General features: G+C 35.9%; 1 protein-coding gene across 1 annotated transcript; it reads right to left on the bottom strand.

Annotated features, from left to right (window-relative positions):
• Window positions 1-13063: 13063 nt before the first annotated feature.
• LOC147496042 (uncharacterized) lies at window positions 13064-13750 on the bottom strand. Its single transcript, XM_086568514.1, has 2 exons — window positions 13693-13750; window positions 13064-13497 (listed from the first exon to the last, which is right to left on the bottom strand). Exons 1-2 carry the CDS (start codon window positions 13748-13750, stop codon window positions 13064-13066), a joined length of 492 nt encoding a protein of 163 aa, XP_086424640.1.
• Between the last annotated feature and the right edge of the window lie 4738 nt (window positions 13751-18488).

The following is an 18488-nucleotide window of genomic DNA, read 5'->3' as shown; positions in this document are numbered from 1 at the left end:
TAACTGAAGTACAAAGCCTTAAAGGTACGTCCTACTTTATTTTGTTAGTAGCTACTAACATGGCTAAAAAATTAGTCCAACGTCTATTTACCTTATGTTAAAAGATTATGCATGTTTAATTAAACAGGATACATGATAGCCACTAATTAAACAAATTAATACGCAAGCAGTAAAACACAAATTGTACAGACTTTTAATATACACGTGCAACAAAAAACCATATTAATAAACTAACATCTCATGTTAACAACGCTAATATATTTTTTCTTTTATACAATTTTAAATAGTACGTACCAATACTAAAAAAAATTGCACCTTTATTACTTAGAACATGCAGATCTAAAATTACCATATATCTCATATAAAATTTTCAAGATATGATTATTCTTTTTAAAAGCAAATAAAAAATAGATAATAGCATGACCCGCTCTGATACCAATTGTTGGGATTACTTTAATCCTACATCTTTAACATGCTAATCTATTATTAATAAAAAAAAAATTAAAAGAAAAATACCTTCAAAGCGGCCGAAATTGGAGATTGACAGTAAATAGAAACTTTCCAAAACTGAATCCAAATCACATAGTCTTCAGCCTTCTAGTAGTATTCACCGCACAACACACCACAAAACACTTTGGCTTTTCTCCTACTTTTAGTTGTACTTTTCATGGAAAGACTAATGGTCCCTTTCTCCAAAAAGTCATTCTCTTATATAGAGAAACTTTGAGAATACGTAAGTGTGTGTGTAGTGGGATCCACTTAGGATTCCAAGTCTTATCTTAAGAGGACAAGTCCTTATCATACAAGTACTTGTACTTGATATATTAAACCACTTTTAATATATATCTCTTTAATATGGAAAGTGTCCATTAACAAATCCATATTTACAATAAGGCCCTTGAAACTTTCAAGAAAGTCCTTTCCTACCATTAATTATATCTAAATCCCTCCACCTTACTTGTATTCACAATTAGACCATTGGAAATTTGTTCTTCACTGTCACACCCATGTCTAATTGACCCACCTAATTAACATCAATTGAGCATTATATTAAGAAACTATTTCTTATACCGGCCAGGTTTGAGCTCAATTAGTTATGTCACAATTTCCTAATACATAACTCTGTAGAGTGGTGGATCCTTTATTAGAATTCGTGATTCAAGGCGTCCTACATTCATTACCCAAAATGTCAAGTCTAGTCTATGAATAGACATTACTTTTTAACATCTCAAAGTAATAAATTTGAGACACAATGAATTTTCACAATTCCTCAAGTCTTGAGATTAATTGGTAGAGTGAGATTTGCACACTAACCTTAACAGCAAATTTATAGTGTGTTCTCACTTTGATCCCCCGATCAGTGTCGGTCATGTGACTACACCAATATACAAACTTAGAGTCATACTCAAATAATTGAGATATCATCATCCTATCATATAGCAGTTATGTATATTACAGTCTTATAAGTAAAGTGTTCGACTTCACCCCTAACTGTGAGTATTCTAGGTAAATAGATACAATCAAATCTCCCACACATGACTCTTCATATGCTTGATTGTTCTAATTCTATTACCTATGTAACTTATGGTTTCATCATATGATATTAGTTCACCCATATGCATAATAATAAGATTCGTGTATTTAATTAAACATCATCATGTATAAACAATAAATGATCATTGGCTTTGTAAAGGCCAAATATCATAACAGGAGAAACATTAAGCATATCAAACTCCTGTGTGTTCTTGATTTGAAGCTGTAATCATTGTAATATATGTCCAGCTTTTAATAAAGCATTCAAGGTAGTGGTGCAGAGACACATGTATCTAATGGTTTACCACTATAAATTGTTTTCTTAAATAATATAAAACAAGTTATTTCGTTGTGATTTTTTTTTTCACATACATCCTACTTTTATCTATCCCTTAAAAGTTATCTAATTTTATGTAGATGCACTTTTTTAGGGTTCTAAATGTTGATATGGTGGTGTCGTATACGTTTGCAGATAACCATGGTTGATATACTTTCGATGTTGTTGTATTATGAAGAATTCGGTAAAGTGAGGTATTGGTGTCTTCAAGTTTTGAAGTAGGACGCTTGCAGATATTAGACTCATGTATATTGCTCTGTGTTCGATTCGATGTAAGTTGTTCAATTCGAGGAGTATGATCAAGAAGGATTAAGAATGATTCTGACAAAAAGCATGGAGCAAATCAACTATTAATGTAGCATAATACACTTATAATAGGCCTGAGCAAGTCAACTATTAATGTAGTAAGCCGGCCACAGGCCGACATATTGAGTAGTACTACTTATAAACATATTAGCCGAATGTCTAAGCCATCCCTACTTTTGCCTCCACGTGTGTATATATATATATATATATATCAACCCGGCTCTTAAACGGACGTCCGTTTCCAGACTTGTTATATAGTGTCTTTCGAAGCTTATATTATGTCTTGCATAGCTTATATAGTGTCACATATAAATATAAATTAAAAAGTTAATAAATGTAAATTAAAAAAATTGTTCAAAACACTATATAAGCTGTTCAAGACACAAGTCCGTAAACGGATTAGTCTGTTTAGCCGGGCTGTATATATATATCATCAGTTCTACTTTTTCATTTCTCTCCACTGAACTGAAACAAAAAAACAAAAATCTCCTTTTATGCTCAGCTTCCATCTCGCTCTTTAGGTTTGACTTATAGTTTCCTCAGTTTTTTTCCCTTTTGGTCGACTTTAGGGTTCATAAAGCGGTGAATTGGTGTTTTCACATGCACCTTCAGTGAAAAATAACAGTGCTATTTAGTCAATTGATTTTCTTCTCAAATTTGATGACCGATAGGGATCAAATTTCATAACCGAAGGTGCTGGACTTTGCTTATGCTCAAGGTAGCTTTAATTGTCTGAGGATCAAATTTCATTCAATTCCTTCTTCAACTGCTGTTCAATCTCCTACACCATGTCTATTCCTGATAACCGACGGACCCAACAACAGCAACGTCGTGATAATATGATTGCTGAACATAGACTTGCACAGCGAGAATATCATCATCTTCGAATGAGTCGAATACGTCAACGTTGACTGAATATGTCTGATGGACAACGTTCAGTGTCTCGGGAACGTGATCGCCTTCAACGTGTCCAACGTTGCCAGTGACTAACTGATGAATAGAGAACAGCGGCTACTGAACGGAGAATTGCACAATGAGAATATTATCGTCTTCGAATACGTCAGCGTCGACTGAATATGTTTGATGAACAACGTTCAGTGTCTCAAGAACGGGATCACCTTCAACGTATAGAACGTTTGTAGCGACTAACTGATGAACAAAGAACATTATATAGGCAACACCTCATAAATCAGGCACGAGAGCGCAGAACTGTTAATCGATTACGAGGGAGCAATGCAGTTACGGAACAGTCTCAGACTTCTATTCAACATGAAATACCTCTTTCAGAATTGCAGCATGGCGTTCCTTCATCAGCCTGTCCTCTTCCATTCAATACAATGACAGGTGTTTTTTTCTACTCAAGTTTCCAAAGCTGGTATACCAATTGTTATTTAGGTTAACAATTCTAATATAGTTATTACTTATATGCAATGTAGTTGACGCCACTGACCCACCAACTACTGCCATCGTTTCACCAGCAGTACCAGGAATTGGCTGTCCTCTTTCATCCAGGGTTACAAGAACAGGTACTCTGAAAAAAAAATCTTCCTACTAAGGTTTTCAAAGCTTATATAATCATTACTTATGTTAACAATTTTTTAATGAAAAAAATGCATAGATGGGTAATGAACTATACCCAAAATCAAACATTGGAGTTTAAACTTTTTTTTGAACAAGTTTGGGTATCCATGTGTACCACGTTTTGCAACGTTTGGTTCTGTTTCGCTTCCATCCATTTATTTCATACGTGGCACACTTTTTTTACTTTTTATCAAATTATTTTCCTATATGGCTATATAAAAGTTGCCCCGTGGTATGCTGACATATAGAATCCTGCAAATTCGACATATATCGATAATTCGACAAATATAGCCATAGCAAACTAGTGAATATTTCGGGAAGAAAAAAACATTTCGATCATTCAAGCTTCTCTAATGGCAGAAAGAGAACAAAACTCACGAACTACTAACAACATCAAAGAATTGAATAGAGCATTAATGGTCCATTAACTCTCTCCATAGCTTAATTGAATACACCCTACCCTCTTCATCATTATCTTACATATTCTAATTTCTCTCCAACACATATATGTTTTCTTTCTACCATTACTTCTACAAAGGTGCCTTGGACATTTTCTGAGGCGGTAAAAGTGCCCCATTGGCGGGAAGCTATGGAGAGAGTTAATGATCCACGAGCTAATGAGATCATTGCAGCGTTCCCATTGATGCGGGTCCTTTAGAGATGTTGGAAGTGGTTGGTTGATGGTGTCATCAACAAACCCTAATTTGTTTTTGGCATGAAGAGCCATAGTGATAGCTCGCAGCTATGAAGAATAGTTATCACCAGTTAAAGGCGGTGAAACAAGAATAGCAGTTGGGTTATCATAATGATGTATAAAAAAATGATCATCAGAGTGAGTCTCAGCTCAGAGATAACAGTTGAGAGAGTATCTGTTGGTGTTGGTGAAGTCATTATTGTTGAAAAAATAATTAGGATGTTTTAGGCTCTTGATACCGTGTAAATAATAAGAAAGCTAGGAGACTGAGTTTTGACTCTCACGAATTGCTGAGAGTGTTCACGTTTCATATATAATTAAGCAAGGTTGTTATAGATTTACAAGTATATCTCCTAGAATATGGGAGGAGATCAATACAACTAGCTAACAAACTAAGAGTTCTGAATAATAGGAATCTATCACATTATTAATTTTCCTTTCTAATATTGCTTTTCTCAAATCATTATTATCCTAAGTTACTTCCTGAACATTCTACCACCTCACCACCACAGTTTTCTTATACCTGCTCTCTGACACCTATAATTTCTTCACCAATAAAAAAAAAACAATCGTTGCTACAACTTGGAACATCAGATAACATGTCTCAATGAAATGCATCCAAGTTGTACAGATGAACAACTTATGCTTCTTAGGTTGGAACACCTCAGTTTTGTTATACCTGCTTTCTACCACCTATAACTTTCTTCACCATCCAAAAAAAATCTCCAGATTTGTTATACCTGCTCTCTACCACCTGTAACTTTCTTCACCAATCAAAAAAATTAAACAATCATTGCAACTGGGACCTTGATCAGCTCCCAAATGTGCATTTGATTACCCGTATATTACTACATTACAGCCCTTCTTACGCTTAACAAAAAGACAACTCATACCTTTTATTGCCTTTTTCAGGTTATAGAGTATTTCAGGCCACTTATTATAAAAGCTACGTCTTATCACCAAAAAGAGCTTTAATCACGCTCATTATGAAGACCGGTAGCTACTATGGAAAAGTGTTGAAAAAGTCAAAGTCAATGGTCAAAGGTCAAAGGTCAAAGCCCTCGACTTATAAGACCAGAGATGGAGGCCCTTATCTCAAAATATGACATTCTCCCAAAACCTACCTTGGTCAAGAAAAAATCAAAAAGTAAAAGAAAAAACAAAAGCAAAAGTGAAGTGTGAGGTGTCTCATTTGTAATGGAGAAGGGCAAATCTGTAAAAGACAAAAGTAGGGGTATATAATCCAAAAGTTAGGGAGATAGAAAGCATTCATTATCTTAGGATCTAAATCATTTGGTTTGTTTAATTTCTTGTCTAGTTTTTCAATTCAAGTTTTTACTTTATTGTTCTTCATTTTCTTTTAATTAAAACTTGTTATTTTCCTTTGTTCTTATTTCAATCTTCAATCAATCTTTCTTTCAATGTTTTTATGTCATTTCAATACCAACAACTAAAGCTTTCATGTTTTCATTAGCTTAAAACCAATCTAATCTATACCAAGAGTCTACCTTTCTTCTTCACAACTTCCACACTCAAACTATAAATAATTTATGATGAACCTCACTTCTAAACAAACTATTTTGAAGTTACACACCACATACACAGCTTCAAATGGCGCCGCCGTCATGGATTGAAGGAGGAAGAGTGCTTGGCTGAGAATCTAAGATGAAAGCACCACTCTCATCTTTCCATTATTTCTATTTTTTTTCAATTTTTTGTCATTTTATTTTGTTGTTTTTCAGTATTGATCTACTTTCTTGGAAATCAAGGTGCGAGACCAACAAGCTGGAGAGGAGCTAAAGATACAACCGAAGGACGGCCTAACTTCACCGGTGTCGGTGGGCAACCACAAGCTTACTAGGAGGCGACCGCCTAGTCACCTCCAAACACGTGGCTCCAGTTTTTTGGCAGCTCAGTTGGTTTTTGATGAATAGTTGCACTCCAAGCCCAGATTTTGTAATAGAGTAGGATAAATCAACTGGAGAGGAGCTAAAGATACAGCCGAAGGACGACCTAACTTCACCGGTGTCAGTGGGCAACCACAAGCTTACTAGGAGGCGACCGCCTAGTCACCTCCAAACACGTGGCTCCAGTTTTTTGGCAGCTCAGTTGGTTTTTGATGAATAGTTGCACTCCAAGCCCAGATTTTGTAATAGAGTAGGATAAATCAGTGGAACTTGTTTGTAATAGTTAGAAATAAAAAGAAAAACGAAAAAAATTAGGAAAAATTGGTTTTTGATTGATTCCTTAACTTATGGTGAACATGAGTTAAACTTGGTTTAAGTTATATACTTACAAAGGGATTAAAGTTTTAATTGCCTTGGGAAGTTCAAGTGTGTGAGGCAAGTTGTGGATCATAGCTCACACATTATGAATCAACTTAGTAATCAGCACTCTAAGTTCATTTGACTCTAGTTAATCTAGTTTATCAATCTAAAACTAGTTAATCTATTAGATTAGTATAATATTAGTTTAGTTTTAAGTTTGGGCCCTTGAAGGTAAAGTTGTATAAATTATAAAAAAACCAACTTGTGGGCGTTTTAAGTGGGCCTTTATTGTAACTTAAAACAAGGTAAAGCTCGAAAGGTTGGGTCTAATTCTTAGATCACATGCCAACCAACGTCACCTTCTCCTCAAGCAGCGTGTAAGCACGGCTTGATAGGTAATTTCTAAACCTCCTCGAAGCCCTAGTAAGAGGATACCTTGTGTGTTCAAGCATGCTCATGTGATTGTTTGAAATTTAATTTCCGCACTGCAATTTACATTCGCGCATATGGCTGAATCCGAGCCACATAACAACTATTGGGAAGTCATTCCCCAATGTAGGTAAATTGGACGTTGCTTGATTCTTGAAAGCCCTAGACCAAAAAAATGAATTAATCAATCAACTATAGCCCAAAGTAGTCACACTCCTTTAGAAAAGGACAAAAATATAGCCACGAAGATTTAGAGTAATCAGTTATCAAATTCCGGTGGACCAACTACCTTCCTCACTCCCCTCCCCCATATTCATCATGAGTGAGATTCTTGGTAGCACACCACTTGGTGAAGTGACTGCCTACTCTTTTGAGACGTGTAGTGGAGCCATCCTAGTCTCACGCCCAATTGTTCCTATGAACAAGGCATAATAAAATATATACCAAAAGCAAAGTTTTCAAAACTCCATACTTGCAAAAACGAATTTCGAATTCTTGAGCATACATTGCACCGTTTATGTATGTTAGGGTCTTGCTAAAAGTGTATGATACTGCGTTCAGGCACTTCTAGTATTAGCAAGAATAAAACTTACTCATGTAGGAGAGCTCGTCACCCTAGACAATCTCCTGTTTCTAGTCCTCTATCTCATAAGAAGGTTGATGAAGTAGTGCAAGCTGAAGAGCCTCTCTCCAACTTCTACACACCGTTGCAAGATGGGCCTTCATCTTGTATACGACTCACACCACTCACAAGCATTTTTCGCATTCCACTGAACGTGTTCAATTTTCTACCCATCTTCTACGGGTTAGAACACGAGTTACCATACGAGCATCTACGCCGGATACATGAAGTATGTAATACTTTTCATCATTCGGGCGTCACCGACGATCAGGTTAAGCTACGAGTGTTTCCTTTCACTCTAGCTGGTAAGAGTCACGTTTGGCTTCTTTCACAGAAGGCCGACTCTTTCGATACATGGCAAAAGGTTATGTTCTTATTCATGAAGAAGTACTTTCCGCCGAAGAAAACATAAGAGATAAGAAGCAAGATACAGTTCTTCAGACAGAGTCCGAGTGAGACATTTTCCGAAACATGAGATAGATTCTCCGACCTACTCCATTCATGTCTTCACCATAAACTAGAAAAATCCACTCTTGCATGTCCAATGTTTCTTCAAAGGTCTTCTCCCAGAACACAAAGTAACCCTCGACATCATGAGTAATGATAATTTTTTGGATAGAGGTGCAACTGAAGCCTTAACCTTTTTTGAAAACCAAGCTGAAAAGAGTACCCATTGGGGAGACATAAACAATTCCAGAATAGCTCAACCAAGTACATCTAAGACTAGTGGTATTTTTTAGGTGAAATCAGATCCATAAATCAAAACCTTAATCGAAACCCTCACAAGAAAGATAGATGCCCTCACAACCAAACAAAAAGATCAAACCCCTCATCTTGTCATGTACGTAAATACCTCACCATGCAGTTTCTGTCTAAGCTTAAATCATATATATGTCACATGTCCCTTGATCACATATCATCACTTCAACCAGAATAAGTATGTGCTTTCCCCAAATGAACCGTGGAGACAACATCCAAACTTCGCATGGACCAACATTCCACAAAACCAAACACTACCAGGTTTCAACAAACCAATAAATACATTCAGGCAAGGACAAGGACAATGTACCTATAACAATCAAAATAGAGCATTGGTTCCATCCTAGTTTAACCAGAACTATCAAAACCCACCTATCAACAACCAAAGAGACCTAGTTCCCGTTACACCATCAACTAGTGTCCAAACATATAAGCCCACTGAAATAATGTTATCTGTCATGCAACAGCAAACCCAAATCCTAGCATACATGCAACAATCTCTGAACTTGTTAGCCCAAGATAAAACCCAGAAGGTGTGTTCCCAGGTCAAGCTATTCCTAATCCTAAACCAACAAACACAGCCTTTTAAGCAATAAGTGACGTGAACGAAGTTAGAGCACTAAAAACTTTTCCTTAATCATCCCATCTACGAGGATTGACTTCTCTTTTCCGATGTATTCCTTTCCCATTCAATTCCATCTTTTCCTTTAAGGGGATACATCAATAAGGTAACCGGACCTCTCCACTTTGAGGGTGTGATTGTAAGTGCCGAAGCCTTAGTCCATTGTATATCTCGTATATTCTTCGTAAAACACTTTTTACTCGTCGTTGGAGTAAGTGTGAACCTGTGGAGCGAGTATACAATTTTTTTTCTCTTTATTTTCCACCTCTTTTTCAAAAATATTTGTTTTCTTTGTGTTGTTAATAATAGATTCTCGATACATCAATAGTTAAGTGATTTTTCAAAATGGGCAATGGATTTTACACAGACCAACTCCTAGAACAACGTAATCTAAGGGTGGTTTGAGATCAGATTTGCTTACTAAGGGTCGCCTATATCACCAAGCTATTCGCCTGGGTCAGGATATTCCATGTCCTGCGTAGTAAATCTCCCAACTCGCGTAGCTGAAGTTCTGTCTGTCTATATTGGGTTCGCCACAGAGCCGACATGAAAGTTGCCTAAGATTATCTGTTATGATTTGTTTTCAAGTAGTAGCATCTAGAATCACAACTTTTGAGTACAAGTTTCTTAAAACATCTCTCCATAGTTTTCAAAACCAGAGGATATAAAAATGAAAATTATACTCCCCGGAGTAACCAAAATGATACCGGATTAATGTATAAATTTATCTTCTTGGAAAAACCACTATATGCATAGAGATATATTTTGAATGAGAAAACCAACTTAAAAAAAAAACGAGGCGTCTTCAAACGAGAATTAAACAAATAGAGTAACCCAAAGTGATATTATTCTCTATTTAATTCTATCTTTTGCCTCCACCTCTCTATTTTGTCTCGAGAATCTGACGTTAAAATACTCAAAAATTTTCAAATTTTCAAAATTTTCCTTTCTTAAAAAATTTTCCCCTCTCGTTTAAATCTTTTCCCCTTCTCAATCTCTCTCTTTTCTGAAAAACTTTTCAAAATGTCTTCTATAACAAACAAAAACCCTCCACCTAGCAAGACTAGATGGATTAGTTTCAATGATCGTGTGCAAGCACTTCCTAGATAACTGCAACTTAAGAGATGGACACATATTCTGAAAATCATTCCTGGTTTAGGTAAGAGTTCATACACACATAAGAGACGAGCTATGAGAGAAGGTTGGTGATCAAATTGTCAAACATCAACTTGCCCCGGTCTTCAACGTCATAGTGAAAATTCAGTTTTTACGGTTTTCATGTACTAGCCACCTGCTCATCGAGCATAGCTGAGGAGAGTAATCCAGCCATCTGGTTGGGACTCAAAAATTTCCAAGTCTTGGGGATCTGACTTAAAATGACTCACCTTTCTAAAATTTTAGTCAAACTTATTCAAAACCTAAAAAAATTAATTAAATTTTTTCTTCTGATATCTGTACATATTTCCCTATAGCTCCTGTACAGTTCTTTCCATCATCTGTTTTCATCTATTGTTGGATGTGAGTGTATCCTATACTGTTACGTTGCATTTTTTATGTTGATCATTTTGGTACCTCACGGGTTAAGATCGGACGAGTAACGAAGCGCAGATCGGCTCTTGAAGTTGGCAAGGCACTGAAGACAAGATCAGAATTTCCTGATTTCATTTGGGCTTGAGCCAAAATTTCAATTTCATTAAAGAGGCACATGTGAGGCAAGTGCCATCAATCTACTTAACCTACGCGACTGCCCAACACCTCATCTTCTTCCTCACAAAATCCCCAACCCTAGCTGCCCACACCAACTCGTGACCGTGACCTCACCTCAACACACCACCACTCCAAATTTTTACAGCCTGCTCCATTTTCAACCCCCATTCCAACTTAAAACCCCAATTTTATCAATCCCTACTCTAAATGGCTCGAGTTCTTAAAATAGTGCCTGAGCAAAATTTTCAAAACCTCTTCAATTCCGATCTATTTGAAGTGCTCTTCAAGGTTAAGATTAGAAGAAGATAATGGAAACCCTTAGTTTAGTTGGAAGGTGCAGCTTATTCTCCATCTCTTACTCTTTCGTTTTATAAATGCATGCTTAGAGGGGAGGATGACCGCATCACGGTTGTCAAGGATGGCCGCTCGCTGGAGCTCACTAAGGAGGTGGTGAGTGGAGTTCTGGGGATTCCTCTAAAGACTTATGTTCAGACGGAACAGTCCCCAGACGGTAAAACCATTGACGTGATGATGGTAGAGACACTTTTTGAGGGGGTTAAAAACCCCAAGTCTCACTGCGCTTTTCAGAGTTCACTGCGAAGAAACCAGCTAGCAGTACCTCAGTGGACAGCCTACAACCTGCTAGGCTCAGTCAAGCCTTCGAATATAGGTAAGGCGATGTTTCATCTTTTATGGATTCTTCAAGAGTAAAAGAACAGCTTCTGCATCATCTCCTTTATCTTCAAGCAACTCTACAAGTCAAAGAAGTCAACCGCCCCTCTACCAATGCTGGTCACCAGGATCATGCAGTACATGTCCTATCTATGCCCACTGCATCCGGAAGTTATGGCTTCCACCTGAAGCTAGAGCCGCTGAGCAAGCACGCCCGACTGAGAAAGTAATCCACTCGACAGTTCACTCAGCCTATGGATGGAATTCACTTCCTCCATGGAGGCCAGAGGATTCTGCATACGTATCTCCACCAACTCAAGGTAACTCAAGGGAACATTATAGCGGAACATCGGACCATCAGAGAGGAGCAGCGGTTCTTCCAGCGGGAGTAGCGACGTTTTCAGCACAGTGTCACTAGAACACTGTAGAGCATCAAAAAGCGCTCCCGCATAGTGATAGACATGCTAGGTCCCGACTTCAGCAAGGAGAAGGATATTCTAGACGTCGAGATGAGTCACGCATGGATTCTTACTAGGATTCTCCCTAGTGTTTGTATAGTTGGATTTATTTATTTTTCTATTTCTTTCTTACGTGTATGTCGTAGCATAAGTTTAATTATATGCTTAATATTATTTGCTTGTTTTATTTTGCTTTTCTTATGGAATTTGGTATATGAGTAGAAGGTAAAACATATACATCATGCCAAAATTTTCCATTTTTCTTTCATGCATTACATATATGTTTTCAAAAAATACAAAAACCCAAAAAGATTTTATAGTAGAATAATTAAATATCACTAGTATAATAAATCATGTATTTCTCGTTCTATATCAAATAACCCGCGCCCCAAACTTATTTGGGGGTGGCGTATTTTCATCATGAAGAACATAATACAGGTATATTGCCGTTTTTGCTCATGTTTCTATAGCAATCTCTTTTCTTATCTCTTCATACTTTGAGGACAAAGCATAGTTCTATTTGGTGGTGGTATAATAACATTTTGCACTAGGCATTTTCTATATAATAGTATATTTCTTCATTTCTAAATTTTTTTCGAAAAAGACCAAAAATATTTTTCCATTTAGTATTAAAAAATCTTGTTTCCTTTTTCTATGATGAATAAAAAGTTTGGAAGTCTCATTATAGCAATAGAGTAAGGGTTCGTTTTTCGTACTTAGACTAATATACGTACAATAGTTTATACATCTTTTCATGAATGGCATGCATCAGCATTTGGTTGTATATAGCAGTGAATTTCCGAAGCCAAGGTTAGAACAATTAAGTTCCATATCCTGTGAGAATCTAGCCAAAAGCCTCATCTGAATGATTATTGAGTGATGACACAAAGGATGTCCGGATAGAAAGACCACACGACCACTTGCTTGATCACCACACCATATCCTAAGAGAGAATTTAGGCCCTTTTTGGATCAATATAGCCAAATAAACATTAAAAACCCAATAAGATAGTTTTCCTCTAGTTTTTTTTTTTTTCCGAATAAGCTAGGGTTAGGCAGACCCCCACCTGCATTAACTTAACTTTTCCTTACATAGATGTTACCACTCGCATCCTCTTTTACAATTTCCTGCACAGGAAAATCTAATGGATGTGCAAAGTGAACCGTAGAAAATTCACCATTTCCATGCAAACTAGCAAAATAATCCGCTACCCTATTCACTTCACGAAACACATGAGTAAAGGTTATGAATCTGAATCCATCTTTCTTCCTATCAATCGCTGCCATCACATCTCGACAGTACCAAGGTGGTTTCTCTTCTTTATTTATCGCTTTGATGGCTCTTAAGGAGTCTGATTCAATTTCAACTTCTAAAAAGCCTTCTGCCAAACATCTCTCTATACATACCTCTATCGCTTTTAGTTCTTGGAATAAAACTGACGCAAGTCCTCCACTTCCACAGAACGCAGCCAATACCCTTCCTTCATTATTTCTAATGACACCTCCATGACCTGGACCATTGTCATCTAAAGCACCATCTGTGTTAGCTTTCAACCTATTACCCGCGGGGGGAATCCATGAACAGTTTGTATGTCTCTTTGTTTGAAAAGAGTAGTAATACCTAGTCGACAAGACGGGACGTCTTCCACATGCACCATCGCGATTTCTGGTCTAGTAACTTGAAGATAGTTTCTCAAATCACGCACCTGACTTATTAAATACCACCTCAATTTGGTTTTCATTGTCTTTGAAATCTTCTTGCATTGCGTTCTTTCCAAATACTATCCACCGAAGCACAAATGAATACCTTCAGAATCTCTCCCACATCTGAGTTTTTACATCTTCGGATAATCGAGACCCATTCTTTGTTCGCATTGCTCACATCAGTAAAGATACCAAGGAGTTGTTTTACTCTATCAAAAAGTTCCCTTGAATAGGTACATTCAAAGAAAAGATGAGCTGAATATTCTCTGCTGCTTTCGCATAGACAACATGAAGATTGGTGCAAAATTTTCTTTTTAAATAGTTTTCCTCTAGTTATCCCTCTTGAGCCTTCACCCTTTCTAAAAGCCTTTTTATTCTTCACCAAAAATTCCTAACCCGTTATAACACACAATAAAAAGCTTACCCAGCTGACAACTTGAGAACTAAATGAATATCATAAAAAGATAAGAGAAGACCTTGTACAAAAATAGAACAATTATTTTCTTCAAAAAGAAAAGAAAAGAAAGACCAATCAAAAACCAAAACTCCCAAAAAAAATATCATTGGAGTAAAAAAAAATTGAATCTCCCAAAAGTTCAAAATCAAAAGAAAACGATATCAGAAACAAAAAAGAAACAAAAGCAAAGTTAAAACTCCCAAAATTCAAAATCGTATGGAGTCACAAAGCCAAAGGGCTAAAAGAATGTATCACAATTCGGAAGCAAAAGAACAAAACAAGGTTCTTCTCTGGTTACAAGTATCTTGAAGACCTAGTTTCTTAACTTATCAGATTTTGTTTTCTCTTCCTTTTTCTTTCTAAACCATCACCCTAACCCTGTAACTCATAATAAAAGACCTCTAGCTCTATTAGGAATAGGATGGTGTGGTAGTAAATGGCAAGCGTGATCAATCGACCCCGATTTCTTTAGACGTCATTTGAGTATGCGAGGAATATAAATGCCCATTGCACTTGAGAGAACGAACCTTGAGGGAATCTATCAAAGAGTTGTGATTGCAACACACCCCTGTGAGAACCCACCTTAAAGACGCTCTCCAAAAGCCTCGAAAACAACTCTACTTTTGCATTTCATTGCTCATGTTTTGCACATTTATCTTTATATGACTAAATTATTGTATATATGTTATTCTAAGTTCAAAGGAGGTTGTCCTTATTCACCGCTAATGAGATGTATGAACTTCTGAGAATAAATAAGGAAACAAGACCCTTTGTACTAAATAGAAGAAGTTTGTGAGTACCTTCACTGAAAAACTCTCACGAGGCTTAAAGCTCGTCCACTAGAGAATTCCTAGTGGTTTAAGGCCTTGTTGCATATGGTCGATCAATGCAATCGCACTCTACAAAACGAGATTAGTATAACTTATAATAAATCACTCATTTGTGATATTAGTTTTTTTTCTCTCATCCTTGCTTGAGGACAAGCAAGATGCTATTTGGGGGTGGTAATCAACTCCCAAATGTGCATTTTATTACCCATATATTACTGCATTACAACCCTTATGAAAAGACAACTCATAGCTTTTATTGCCTTTTTCAGGTTTTAGAGTATTTCAGACCACTTATCATAAAAGTTGTGACTTAGCACCAAAAATAGCCTTAATCACGCTTATTATGAAGACCACAAGCTGCTATGGAAAAGTGTTGAAAAAGTTAAAGTCAAAGGTCAAGGTCAATGGTCAAAGCCCTCAACTTAGAAGACCAGAGATGGAGGCCCTTATCTCAAAATATGACATTCTCCCAAAACCTACCTTGGTTAAAAAGAAATTAAAAAGCAAAAGAAAAAGCAAAAGCAAAAGTGAAGTGTGAGGTGTCTCATTTGTAATGGAGAAGGGCAAATCTGTAAAAGACAAAAGTAGGGGTATATAATCCAAAAGTTAGGGAGAGAGAAAACATCCATTGTCTTAGGATCCAAACCATTTGGTTTGTTTAATTTCTTGTCTAGTTTTTCAATTCAAGTTTTTACTTTATTGTTCTGCATTTCCTTTTAATTAAAACTCGTTATTTTCCTTTAATTTGTTCTTATTTTAATCTTCAATCTTATCTTGTTGTTCTTATTTCAATCTTCAATCAATATTTCTTTCAATGTTTTTATGTCATTTCAATACCAACAACTAAAGCTTTTATATTTTCATTAGCTTAAAACCAATCTAATCTATACCAAGAGTCTACCTTTCTTCTTCACAACTCCCACACTCAAACTCTAAACAATTTATGATGAACCTCACTTCTAAACAAACTCTTTTGAAGTTACACACCACATACACAGCTTCAGACCTTCAGATAACATGCTTCTAATGAACTTGGATGATCTATCTCTTTCCACCGCCTACACCCAATCCAAATATATATATAGATATAAAACTAAACCTTCCCCCAATAGTTAAGCACATCAGCATAAACAATCCATTACCGAATCAACTACTTCTTAAGGGAAGCTATAACACCTTTTGCTCTTTTGGAGGATAACATATAACTTATTATAGTAAACAAGGATACACTTCAGTAAGTAGTCTTGACTTTTGATTGCCTTCCAAATAGCTATATTTTCCAGCAAAATGATATAAATACGACATACACATCTATTTTAATGCACACTAATTTTTCATTACCTATAGGAACTACTGCAAATGGCACTTCTTCAACACCACTGCATAGCAAACATTAACTCCGTTGATAAAGATTGGAAAATAATTGCTAAGGTTAATAGAATATGGGAAGCTATTAACTACACCTCAGATGAAGTAAAAAGTCTAGACATTTTGCTCATTGACAAACATGTATGCGTATATAAATTATCTTTTTTTCCCTTAATCGAATTCGATTTATATCACATCATTTGCACTTTTCTCAGGGACATCAAATACATGCCAGAGTTCATAAATCATTGATCAGCAAGTTCAAGCATCACATAGTTGAAAAGGAAATTTACTCTATGGATCGCTTTTCTCTGTTCAAAAGCAGCAACACATATAATGTCACATCTGTAGAATATATTATTAGTTTCAAATGGTACACCAGCATAAAACCAATGAAAACTGAAATTACAGACTTCCTAGAGCATGCATTTTCATATGTCGATTTTGATCAAATGCCATTGAAAATCGACAACAAACATCTCACTGGTAAGTAACTATAAAAATATTTTATTAACTTTTTCCAAAAGGATTCTAATATTTGACAAATTTTTCTTTCTTTACAGATGTAGTTGGGTGCATGGAGCGAACTAAAAAACATAACAAAAACAAAATGGACATGAGACTATAATGAGACACATAGAGCTCCAAAACGAACAGTGAGTTATCTCATTCCAACCAAATGAACAAATTCATATATGCTACCTAATTATTACATTATTGTGTAGGGGATATGTGTTGAAAATAATATTGTGGAGCTCCTCAACAACACAGCTCAATGATCAAACAATCAACAATAACTGGAATACAGTAACCCTAATCGTCACTTCTACAAGCGTTAAATATAATGGTATGTTTATTCACACCAAACTTAACATTAATCATATTGTATCATATTGTATTATCATTTAACTTACCCAATGCTTAACATATTATAGATGACTATGTTGAATTTGTTTTGTCATCAACGGCTGCAACAAAACTATATCTTAATTTGGAAATTCCACATGTTGCAAATATCATAAACAGGTACTTTCAACTACAAATGTCCATTTAACACAATACCCGATTTGCATTTACATGTTATTTTTTTAATCTAAGGAATCACGTGACCTTAAGCTGGAGCTCTTCAAAAGTCTTACTGTTAGTTTTTTCTAAAACACTAACAAGTTCTTAAATTCCTTACAAAAATATTGTTATACTTATGCCTATATCATCTGTTCAATAAGAAAGTATATGCAACAATACTCATTGATTGTTTTTTGTGCTCAATTATTCCACCGACTATTCTGTCGCTCTCCAGTCTAGTACACGAGCCTCCTCAAAAATTGCCAAGAATCACTGAACACACATCGTCGCAGAACAGAAAAACATTGTCAGATATCATTGCTTCAGTTAATTATGATCTTTCATCAAGGGTATATCAATCAAATTATATTAATCTACAGCTTTCAGCTCTTACCTATTCCATGTCCTATATATATAACAAACCATGCTACTTGTAGCAAATACATTTTACCTGTGAAGCAACTATTTCCAAAATACTTCATGATTGGGGATGGTCTTACAATGCATGCCCACAGTGCCGAAAAAGAGTTGATAACACCAATAGCAGTTACAAATGCACAAACCATGACATTGTTAACCTAGAAGAAAAGTAAGTTTTAATCTTAACAACTTCTCTATTGATATGCTATAATTAACTTATATTGCGTAGGTACCATCTAAGAATTAATGGAGATCAAAGACGATACATCTACCGCAAAAGTTATAACATTTGATATTGAAGCAACCAGAATCCTACAAAAAACTGAACAAGAACTATCTCATATTCATTCACAGGTGGCCGGAAAAAAAACTATAGTTTCTCCTACTTTTAACACATGTCTTTAATTGCAATTTAAATTGTGCACATTTGCTATGTCCAGGAAAATGGCACAGATATTATACTACAACTGTTCCAAGATTTAGTTGGATATAGAGCTATATTTCAGATAAAAATAACCAACTTCAACAAGTAGCAGAAAAACAATTTCTTCACTATTTCAAAAGTTGTCTCTCCTATTACGAATGAGTAAACAAGTCATCATGCTCCAAGCCTGCTAGAGAACTTCAGTGGCTCTAACTTTACCTGCTCTTTTTATAT

Source organism: Coptis chinensis, chromosome 6 (genome assembly GCF_015680905.1).
Source record: "Coptis chinensis isolate HL-2020 chromosome 6, ASM1568090v1, whole genome shotgun sequence".
Taxonomy (NCBI): Eukaryota; Viridiplantae; Streptophyta; class Magnoliopsida; order Ranunculales; family Ranunculaceae; genus Coptis; species Coptis chinensis.
The sequence above is the reverse complement of the archived record's forward strand: the minus strand, read 5'-3'. Positions and strand labels throughout refer to the sequence as shown.

Excerpts from the sequence above, each read along its gene's own strand:
- LOC147496042 (XM_086568514.1), bottom strand. The coding sequence starts at position 13,750 with ATGCAAGAAGATTTCAAAGACAATGAAAACCAAATTGAGGTGGTATTT. Across the intron at positions 13,498-13,692 it reads GGTGGTATTTAATAAGTCAG|GTCATGGAGGTGTCATTAGA; the intron begins GTGCGTGATTTG and ends ACAATGGTCCAG.